The 11,347-nt window shown below is 40.3% G+C and overlaps 1 protein-coding gene across 1 annotated transcript; it reads right to left on the bottom strand.

Moving 5' to 3' along the window:
- Window positions 1-859: 859 nt before the first annotated feature.
- On the bottom strand, window positions 860-11,128 carry NSDHL (NAD(P) dependent steroid dehydrogenase-like). The gene is made up of 7 exons (XM_009584613.1): window positions 11,075-11,128; window positions 8,478-8,639; window positions 7,383-7,529; window positions 5,839-5,967; window positions 3,930-4,072; window positions 2,281-2,383; window positions 860-1,496 (listed from the first exon to the last, which is right to left on the bottom strand). Exons 1-7 carry the CDS (start codon window positions 11,093-11,095, stop codon window positions 1,161-1,163), a joined length of 1,041 nt encoding a protein of 346 aa, XP_009582908.1. The 5' UTR covers window positions 11,096-11,128; the 3' UTR covers window positions 860-1,160.
- Between the last annotated feature and the right edge of the window lie 219 nt (window positions 11,129-11,347).

Here is an 11,347-nt window from a genome sequence, read left to right on the forward strand (position 1 = left end):
AAGGCTCATTGAGTGAGGCACTTCCCATACTTCTGAAATTTGAAACACCAGAACTCCTGGGGAGCCAGGAACTGGCACAGAGGGAAGTTCCAACTCTAACCTAAACTCTTCATTTAAAAACAAATCAGAACTGAAGCACTTAGAAAGATTATAGGGTAAAGTACACTTAATGTAAATGTCAAACTAAACAGCTTAGTGAACATAGTATTATGATAACCATTTTCTTGTGGAAAAGAGGTTTTTTTCATGTGCTAAGTGGTCAAAGCAACAAAAATCCCCATTACCAGCAATAATATATCAGACAAGATGAGAGCTTTGTGCAGCAGGATCTTCCAACCAATGTAGCTCTTATGGGAAGTAAGTGAGCTATGGTAAAATAGTATGTGCTGACTGACAACAGCCACAGCAAAGATTTCTCCCCCCATAAAGGGAATGATTAAAATCCTGTTTATGCTGAGATGTTCAGAATGGGATCTGCCCTTTCAAAAATGGAACACAAAATTAGGAAGTCATCTCTTCTTGATTTATTTGGGTTATTTTTGAATAGAAATAGGCTCCTGCAGAAACAAAGGCACAGGCTTCCTCACAAAGAGAGGCCTAGCACGCCTTTTCTCAGGTTTCCTTCTGATGCCTCAGTAAGAAGCCAAATCGCCCACCAATCATGGGAGGAATAACAAAATCAGTTTCAATGATTTAAGAGATGGTGGCAGAACTCCTTTTTGGCATGACCCTCTCTTTCGTTGTTCTTGTATAGAAAAAAGCCAAACCACAGAGAGGCACCAGTCATGAGAAGTATTTCATGAACCAGTCTGCAGCTATGAGAAGAGGCGGCTGTTATCACCAGAGCAACAAAACAGAGGACAAGGGTGGAGAGGGAAGACGAAGGAATGCTGATGTGCTGGGTTGGGATTGAAGAGGGCACAGCAGGGTGTTTATTCATAGTCCATAGGGAAGTCACATCAAAGAAAGGAACTGTTAGCACAGCTCCTACATGAGTGTTTTTTCAACCCAGATAAAGCCATCTTGATAATGGTGAGCAGGAGGAGGGACTTCAGGAAAACTCCCTGGTCCAGAGAATTAATGAAATTTGCTTCAGTGTTCATATTAAGTTGTCAAAGCAATTACGAAAATCAAGTAGAAAAAAATCCATCTAGGACTTCTCAGGCCTTAGCCCGGAGTAGGTGGGGATAGCTCTGCAGAGTCCTGTCTATTGCTTCATCCAAGCTCACCACTGGTTTGTAGCCCATGTCTCTTTTGGCCCGTTCACAGCTATAGTAGTGAAACGTTCCAGCTAATGCTACCCGCATAGGGGTAAAAGTGGGCTTGATGGTGACCAGTGGACTTAGCAGCCACAGCACTAGAGACAGGAACAGGGCCAGGTAATATGCCAGCCAATAGGGAATATGGTACTTGGGAGGATCGTAGTTCAAGCCAGTCAAGATACGGGACATGAAAGCCCAGAAAGGAACTGGTTCATCATTTGTGATATGAAATGCCTGAAAGAGAGGAAGACAAAAAGTCAGACGATAAAATCATTAGTTTTCACAAATTTGTCCCTGTGATGGCCCATCTCATGTTCATGCTGAGGAGACTGACATACCTGACTTGACTGAGAACACATTTTCATGAGAAACTGCTTTGCACTAACCACCTCTCTCTGAAAAGTGATGAACCCCTTCTTTGCTAAGAAATCCAGCTGCTTCCGACACTCCAGAGGTTGATTACCCATAAATGGTCAAACAAACTGAATGACACAACACAACGCAAACACATTAAAGCATCCTAGCTGTATGTACAGTGCATGCCCAGAGCACAGTGGTGCCATGAAAATCTGTAAAAATTTCTCCTGTTCTGAACTCTATCGTAAAAGCGCCCAGAGCACAGCGGTGCCATGAAAATCTGTAAAAGTTTCTCCTGTTCTGAACTCTATCGTAAAAGCTGAATCACTATGTTTCTTATGTATGCATCTTGGCTGCCCACAATTCTGCCTGGATTTCCTTTCACAAGCAGTTTTATAGCATGAAGTTAAAGTATATTCATACATCTTAGCCCATGTGGTTGCACACAATGGTCACCAGATGGGCAACCATTCATTATACCCACAGTCAGAAAAAAATTGACCCATTTGTGTGCTAGTTCCACTCATCTCCAAGACAGATGTTCAGTACAGAGGAAAATCAGCATGAACTACAGAGCAGACACATGGAGCCAAGCGAGGCTTGCAGATGAAGTTTGGCTAGGAGACACCCACTCCCCTCCCCTTGCTAGGTCCTTCCTTACCTTCCCACACAGGGGAGAGTCTTTCTGAAGATTTTCTGCAGCTAGGATGTGTCCATGGACCACGTTTTCCACGTAGGTGAAATCTACCAAGTTCTTTCCATCCCTGCACAGACAAAAGGAAGAAGTTTAGCCCTAAGGCAAGTTAGGCTGAAAATCTGCTTGTGGCAGAAGGAAGGACTTTCACACAAGACATGTTTATTCCAAGTTTCCTCTTCTCCCGCTCTCTTGCGCTGCAACTTCAGGCTATACCCTGCAGAGAGATGAAATAGCTACATATTATTTTGGAGACAGAGGAAAGGTTATCATTATCTCAGCTCTTGTCAAGGCCCTCAAAGTTTACATTCCTGTAACAGTATCATTTTTAAACCTCACAAGTTACCAAGTTTCTAGGTGTTGCAGATCCTGCAGGTCTCAGAATCAGCAGTGATCCACAGAAGCAGAACAAACAGAAACAGACTGGTAGCTAGCACAAAAAAATCCCTTAAGGACAAGATTTTAATTATGAATTTCTTAGCTCATGAAATTCTAACTTACCTCCCTCAATAAGCAAACTTCAGCCCTAGCTGAAACAGATTTAACCCACTGTGTTAAATCTGTTTCTACACGGGTACAGAAAATGAAATGAATTTGCATATCACTTTCAAGAGCCCAGCTAAATCAAACAAATGGTTTGTTACAAAACCATCACCACACTCATTTGGCCATAAAACCGGTATTGCTGCAATCCAACATTCTGAGAAAGAATAATTTTTCATTTCCTATGTTCATGGATGAATGGCTATTTTATTTGCTTTCTTGGAAGCGCTATACAGGTCTGTATAGCAGTAGGAAAACTCAAATGAGGAAAGCATGTTTGAGCTGGAAGAGAATGCAGACTTGCACGAAGTGGAAACCTTGAGTTTGTGTAGCTTTGCTGTTCACAGATCAGTTTGAGAGATCAATTCCGAAGTGAACTGTAAGGAAGAATAAGAACAAAAAAACCAAACCCCAACACCAAAAATCCCACAACCCTCTTCCTTTTCTTCCTTCTACCCCAAGCACATATTCACATGTGCACATATACACACAAGCCAGCTCCTTGCATGTAATAAAAATCTATTATAAATTAAAGAGCACGTTGCTTTTCAAGAGCATAATACAATCAATAAAAATATCCTTAGTAGTAGCTTGAACTATTTCTTGCTCTAAAATTTCAGTGGTCCACTAGAAGCTCTGCAGGGCTCAATAACAAGGCAAATATCTTTGATCTTATAATCAGAAATATTAAAACACTGCCATATGAGCTTTTTAATTGCAAGAACCTCAAATACCAGAAGTGTATATTAATTAAATTAACAGCAAGTAATCTGAGCTCTCTCATATTTAAAAGGACAGCTCTTTAGACAATGCAAAGACAGCTCAAGCTCTATCAGCTTTCCCCACTGATATTCCTTTTGCATTATGAACACTTGCCATCTGAGTGCATGAGTCCCTAACACAGAAGGATTTTTAAAAAAAAGAATCCTGGATCACAACTGAAAAATTAAAGAAACGTACTTTTTCCCATGCCACAAGAACACTACTGATTTAATATTATTCCCTTCCAAAAGGGCTTTGTAGGTTCAGCATCAATTTTAACAAAAGTTATAAAACGACTGAGCCTTGCTCACCCAATTATGAACTTCATTTTGCCACTCTTAGCTGCTTGGATGAGGATGGGAACCAGCTGAGGGTCTCTAGGACCAAATATTCCATGGGGACGAATAGCAGTAGTGAAGAAATTGTTGCCTGGGTCATTTGCACTGAGCACTTCCTGTAACAAATCAGGAGAGAAAGGCTGGGAAGAAAAATATGGCTTAGTAATATATTCCAAGATTATCACTAAAGTGCGTGAGCGTTCCCCCATTTCCTTGGGAAGACATCAGTGGAAGAATTACTGTCCAGCCATATCTTTACAAATGAACCTTCCTTTGTTCCCATCTCTTCTCCCACTTCTCTTTAATGAGAAAAACAGACAAACATCTGTTTTCATTATTGAACACTTAATGAATTGACAGGCAAAGGAAAGGAACTTTTTGCCTCTCTCAATTAACACCATAGAAACCAGAGGAGCTTTGAAAGTTCCTTCACTCCCTGAATTCTCTATGGACATGTTGGAGAAAAGGAGGACACTAAGCAACGCAATCTCTGTCTCTCTCATTAATTAATGGAAGATTTCCATCACGGGCCTTCTTGATTGCATTCAGAAGGGGTGTGATCCCATTTTCCCAGTAGCACGAAGTGCAAAGCAGATTTAGCAAGGCATCTTTGAAGAAGATTTAATTCTATTGGGAGTTTCCAAACAACGTTTTACTAATTTTTAACAGCTGCTGGATTTTCTACTAAAAATCCAAGAATGCATACAAATAAACACTGAATACTTTCACTGTTTCACCCAAAACAAAGACATAGTTACAAGCATATTGAGCTAGACTTGATTGCTACTCATAAGCTTCCACTTTATTAGTCCACTTTACTGCAAAGTGGTTACGCTTGCGAATGAACAGCTGTTTTTACGCTGTGTTTTCAATTAAGCTCTTTTCAAGGAACATAAGAAAAATTCTTAAAGGCTAATACTCGACTTTAGAGGACACGCTGTCAGCTTCAGTATGGAAGCAAGTCTAAATTCATCTTGCAGGAAAAGTGTAGATTCTTTACATGATATTATTACATGTTATTAGGCTGGTATGCTCCTTAACTCAGTCCACATCTCCATCTCATCTTCTCCTTCCCCAGGGACTTGTTCACAATCCCAACTGTAACTTCAGGCTGCAAATCGGGTAAATGTGGTTCTGAAACAGCCCTCCAGAATGAGCAGAGAAGGCAAAAAACTCCCCTCAGCTGCTCTTAAAACAAAGCTGGATCAGTTAAGAAATGGGATTATCACACGGCTCTTGCAAACAAAAGTGACATCTCTGCCGGTTCTTTTATTCTTTCTCCAGAAAGAACCTGTGTAGTGTAACACACTATTTCATTCAACTTCCCTGGTCATGTATGTCACAGCTTTATTTCATTCTCTTTTTATTAAGTAATACACTACTTAGGAGTTTCACCAGCCAAGGAGGACATAACTGACTACTTATGTATTTGGACTGCTAGGCAGCTGCTAGGAAAGCATCTCCTGGACCAACCCATCAGCCTGCCTAGGGAAAAGGATGTGGGTCACCTGTGAAAGACGCAAGCGGCAGCCACCTGCCATACTTCTCTGTAACAGAACAAATGAATCCACAGCTCACTAGCCTCCATGCTGAGAATAAGAGGGCTAAAATCTGACAGATTTATCTAAAAGAAGGGAATTTTCTGTTTCAGTTATAGTCTGAAAACTCTGGCAGGCATTGCTACATATGCATGATTCTGCGCAGATTTTCTTTGCAACGGTAAGAACGAGATACTTCTTTTTAATGAAAGAGCGATTCTGGAGAACAACAGAGATCTGTTCAGTCTTGAAGAGCCTGTTGTGTCCCCTAGGGCATGCCCTACTTTTAGAAGGGCAGTTTTAAGCATCGAAAATAACAACATTAACCATATGATGACAAATACCTTCTCCTGTAGGATCTTCGTCTCTGTGTAATAGTCAATAGGTTTTTTTGCATAAGGGAGGTCTTCTGATCCATTTTTTATGTCTGTGCCCTCAAAAACTACACTGGCACTGCTAGTTAACACCAGTTTCTGCAATAGATGTGAAAGAAAACAGTTGTTTAAAGCCTAAGACAAAAGGGTCATTATTTACAAAGGCTGAGTAAAGACAATAATAATGTTTAATCAACTGATTCTACAGATAATAAACTAAGTCTAGAAGAACATGGGCTAACAGAAGATGATCTGAAACTGCAGGTAAGAAGACTCCCACTCTTTTAATTGATTCTGTCACATTTAGTGCTACCTAAAGGAGATTAAAACATTTCAACAAACATCCAAGGCAGTCAGTCAAGGGGAAAACATCTCTAGGAAAATCAGAGTGCCCACTTGGCTTGGCACATTTTAGCACTTAACACGCAATGAGTGTTTTTAAGATATATTTGCTCATTTTGACGATAACAATATCACGGTAGATTAAATCAAAAAAGAATTCTTATCTTAGATGGTTTTGTTGGATAAAAACATACCCTAGTGGATTCAAAACAGGAAGTCAGTGATGTATTTGAGTAATCAGAAACATGTGGTTTTAAACAAGATCTACATTGTAATAGAAAGATGACTAGATCCAACAAGTTCCAACAAGACTTAACTCCTTGCTCTGACAGAATCCAGACTAAGCCTGAAGGTAAACACTGCGTGGCCCATTTCCTACAATGGCTTATTACACAAGGGGGAAAAAAAACCCCCAACAAACAACAAACTGTGGGGCTGGGAGTCCTATGGGATAGACATCATTTAATTCTAAACATTATCACTTCCGTATTTGTACGTGGATACTGCACAAAATGCATGCTTTGGAGGCAACATCTCTGCCCAAAATAAGTAAAGGATCTTCACATGCATTGCGCTTGAAAATTTGCTACGAATCTAAATGAAAACTCATATGACATCAAAATAACATAAGGAAAAACAAAACAAAACAAACTTGCCTGAACAGCAGCCTGGTTTCCTCTGGCTCTTTCTTTTGTGAGCAAATGACTTTCTAAATCAAACTATACTGAGATTATGGCACAAGTGTGTTCCTTCTCATTACATGTCAAAGAATTCACATAGGTAATAGATGCCATGAATACTTCCACTGCTGGAAAAGCTATCTTTAGAGCTGTCCCCTTATTAAAGCACGAAAGAATCCACTTGCCTGTTGTGGTTCTCCCGTAGGTGATTCCCAGGCGTCTAGCAGGACAAATTTTAATGGATGTTTTTCCCGCAGTTAGGAAGATTGCAACGTGTAGGTTTTCTGTGGCAAACATGGACTGAGCTTACACTAGACACTAAGTGGGAGACAAACAAAGTCTCTCTCTTCTACTTATTTTCACAGAACAAGTAGGAGTTCAGTATTTCAGAGACCTTTGCCCCTCTATCAAACTAAATTGAAATTGGTCCATGCTGCAATTGTTATAGTCACATCAGCATCTTATAGCCTCCTTGTGCTTTTCTACCCTTACCTGCACTCCAGCTTCTTTGCAGGCTTCAATGACTGCTTTGGTTCCCATAAAATTCACCTTATAAAACAGTTCCCTGTTGTCACTTGAAGGCGCTGGTGATGCACAATGAAATGCCACTGACACACCTTGTAAAGCTGGGAGCAAAGCCTAGAAAATACATCGCATGAGACAGCAATGAAGCAACAGCAGTAGTGTCTACTCAGAAAAAAAAAAAAAAAAACAGGAAGGAAATAAAACACAGTTCTTTTTCTCATGAAAACAAAACCACTAAATTTCAAGTCATGTTCCTTCCATAAAGGTGAGCAGCTGGAATAGGATTAGCATCCAGGATCTTCACAATGTCCCTCTCCTTCCTACTAGGCAAAAAAGCACTACATCATCTTTTCTTTCCAGAGAAGAACCTGGGAACTTTCTGAGACCTGGAGGCTACCTAGACTTAACTACTTGCAATAGTCTCAAGTGCAGGTATGAGACTCAAAATTACCTGGAGATAGGAGTTAGAAAACTCAGCAAGCAGCAGGTTTAACAGCCAACAGTACCCCATGGCACTGTCTGTGTTTGAGATGACTGTCATAAAGCTCTGAGACATGATACTTTATACTGGTGGGGAGATGTCTCTTCACATTGCATGCAAATGGTTTTGCCGAGGCTCACACACATGACTGAGTTAAAGCAAGAGGTCTTAGCATGCCTTAACTGCTAGGAATAATGCATTCTGCCGTTCTCATGCAGCTGAGGTTAGCTAGGAGAGCACCCACTCGCAATTACCAACAGTGACTGTAATTAGAATGTATATCTAAGCTAACAGTAATGCAAATCGTAACACAGAAACAAGTTCTGTTCTTTTCAGCTTCAAGCAGACATCAAGTATATTTCTTTAAATGTTCCAGATGAGGGTTCCACAGAAAACTGCTTAGGCTACTGACTTCACAGGGAAAGGTTGGGGGGCACACCTACATACCCTTTTACAACCTGTGCAATGCCTTCAGGTGTTTTAGTGCTTCAGGCAAGGCTTGGTACACTGTTTGAACGAACATTTATTTAAACAGACATCCTTTCTATCTACTCATGTCATGTACTGTTGTTAGTCTGTACCTCTTTGTCACAGAGATCTCCCAGGAAGAACTGCACTCTGTCATTGTCAAATCTCTTCTGAATATCAAACACATTGACTGTGTAACCCTTCTCCAGGAGCTGCTCCACCATGTGCTGGCCTAAGAATCCTGACCCGCCGATCACTATACATTTCTTACCAGCCTGCAGAGACAGGGAGAAAAGCACTTTAGCAAGCAGAAATACACCAACAAACTGCACAAGTAAGCTGATCTGAAATTCCCGAGATCTTAATGTGCTGGAATTTTGCCCAACTCGCCAGTAGCTAGTTTAATTGGAGGAGTCTAAATTCAGATATCAAAAGACTCTTCAATATGCCGGTGCTATCACAGTAACTTAAAAGTTCAGACATGCCAATGGTCCACATGGCTCACATGCTGGTTTGTATTTGGCAGGACTCTGCCTCATAACCAAGTGGTTCACGTAGTAGGGAAGAAAAAGAGGACTGGCTCCGACAAACTCTGCCCTGATGGTAAAGCAAACAATCTGCTTCAGCCACATGGCACAGATAATTCAGAATACTAAATCTGTCACCGGTAGCAAGGACAAAACCATTTTCAGAGCATGTGAAACTCGGGCTTCTCCAAGCCAAGACAGCAATCAGGTAAAGGCAAGATTTATCCTTTTTAGTTAGTCATTAGTTCTTCCTTTCTTTTTTTAAGCTTTTTAAAATCAATGGCTATAGTCACTAATTAACAGATTCCAGTCTGTTCACTCATCTAACTGGACTGAGACTGAAGACCTTACGGCCAATACAGAATATACAAGCAACGAGTCTGAGGAAGCTTTTGTACAAAGAATGCTTTGTCTTTGTTGGAAATAGATTTGCCCCTTATTGTTGCTACGCAAAAACCCACCTCTGCAGTTATACTGTCGAGCTGAAGGGAATTTTAACCCAGTGAAATCACAGAAAGACGACAACTGTTCGGAAGTTTCTAAGTGCTACATCCTTAAACAAAGGTTCTACTGCAAAGTGTCAATTATCCACAACAGAAATTAGAAGAGTTCACTGCAGTTGCTCAGTTACATTAAAGCATAACCAATTATTTAGAAAGATGCATGCAAAGTACAGTCTGACTAAAATACTTTTTAAAAAGTTCTGATGGGCTGGCCCAGTGGTCTATTTGGTTTTGATAGTTGCAAGAGAACAGACGATATAGAAAGAATATGTGAGAGTTCACCCTCCTTGTACTCCCGCACTACAACAGTTTTGCATCTGCTTTACTAATACAGAAAGAATATGTGAGTCTAAGGACTCTCCACAGTTCACCCTCCTTGTACTCCCAAGGAGTACAACTGCACTACAACAGTTTTGCATCTGCTTTACTCGTCAGCTTCCTGATTCTCTAAACTCAGTCACATCCCTCCCCTCTGCGGTGTCCTCTCCCTGTTGAGGGGTCTAGACTTTTCAGCTTCTCCTCAAAAGGGAGACACTCCGTTCCATCGATATTTTCACTTGTCTTCCACTGTACCCTTTCTCATTCAAGTGTGTTCTTCATAAAATGAGAGCACCCGAACTGCACACTGCACTGAGATGTGCTGAACCAAAGTTTTACAGTGGCAGAATGACGCCCTCTGTCTGGCTCTAAGTATCAGAATCATTTTCTACCAGTACAGATGAGACAGTCCAGGGTTTTCTGTATGATTGTCTTCCACTCACCCAAGTAAAGGACAGTATTCTGACCGGTAATGAGAAGCAGACTATTTAAATAATCTTTAGTGCACATTTATAATATGCAACATACCTCTTGGGAAAGTACTAAATAAACAACTCAATGACCAGAATCAGTATAACTGCAGCTAACAGTGCTGCACCTGGATTAATCAGCTGTTTTAAAAAATGCAGGTAGAAAGCCAGGCTACGCATGATTATATTGATTTTAGGATATGAATTACTACCTATCTAGTGTTGTGCTGTGAAGATACAATGGCTTGTTAATGCTTTCTAACATGATGCTACATTGGGGCTTTTTTTCTGGTTTCCTTGTTTCCTAAATATCTGAGGTTCACTGGTCTTCCATAAGCTTCATATGAATTAATGAGAAAATAGTTCAGAAGGTAGAAGTTTCTCTATAAAGAACCACAGGTAATGCAACAGAACAGCGTAGTAAATTGTACTCTTAAAAGTAATGTCCAAACTTCTCTCTGAGCTAAGCAAAATGTTATTCTCTCCATATTCTAACCTCCTGTATTCAATGCAGTAATCATAGAAAGAGGTTACAATGGTCTCGTAGATCTCAGGGACCTCAACTGGGCCCTTATCTGCACTACAACATAGAATAATGTTACAAGGCACGTAGAAATGATCCTGGAGTAACTAAATCTCCAGACCAATTGATTTGGCAGCACTGACAAAGCCACTTGTTCTTGAGGGGGTGAAGCATTCCTGGATCTCTTTGGAACTAATGGCAGCAAATGATTCCTTGGAAAATCACGTTTCCCCTGACAATATCTCTAGAGTTAGTATTAATGCAGGAACAGTCTCATGTCTTCCCCAGTAATGTTCAGAAGAAATATCTATGAAAATATGTTCCTGCAAGACAAATCTTCACAAAGCATCATTTAAGTCCTCAACTTACCGATCTGAGGCGTGTGGCCATTTCTTAGATGATTCACTATCAACCTGATTCCTTTAAAAAAGAAGAATATTATTTTATTCACAATACAACACTTAAGCATGCCATTAACACAAACCAAACTTTTTTTTTTAAACATGTTTCTAGTTATAGGAATTAAGGTTTGAAGCCATTATGCTAAAGCAGAAGCATGAAAAGAGTGAGCTAATTCTCTCTGCCCTGAAAAACACAAGAGTAACAGTGAATAGCTTTCTCAAAAGCATAATTTTAATATAA

The sequence above is a fragment of the Fulmarus glacialis genome, unplaced genomic scaffold (genome assembly GCF_000690835.1).
Source record: "Fulmarus glacialis isolate BGI_N327 unplaced genomic scaffold, ASM69083v1 scaffold1650, whole genome shotgun sequence".
Lineage (NCBI taxonomy): Eukaryota > Metazoa > Chordata > Aves > Procellariiformes > Procellariidae > Fulmarus > Fulmarus glacialis.

Excerpts from the sequence above, each read along its gene's own strand:
- NSDHL (XM_009584613.1), bottom strand. The coding sequence starts at position 11,095 with ATGGCCACACGCCTCAGATCG. Across the intron at positions 7,530-8,477 it reads GAGATCTCTGTGACAAAGAG|GCTTTGCTCCCAGCTTTACA; the intron begins GTACAGACTAAC and ends TGTATTTTCTAG. Across the intron at positions 1,497-2,280 it reads ACTCTCCCCTGTGTGGGAAG|GCATTTCATATCACAAATGA; the intron begins GTAAGGAAGGAC and ends CCTCTCTTTCAG.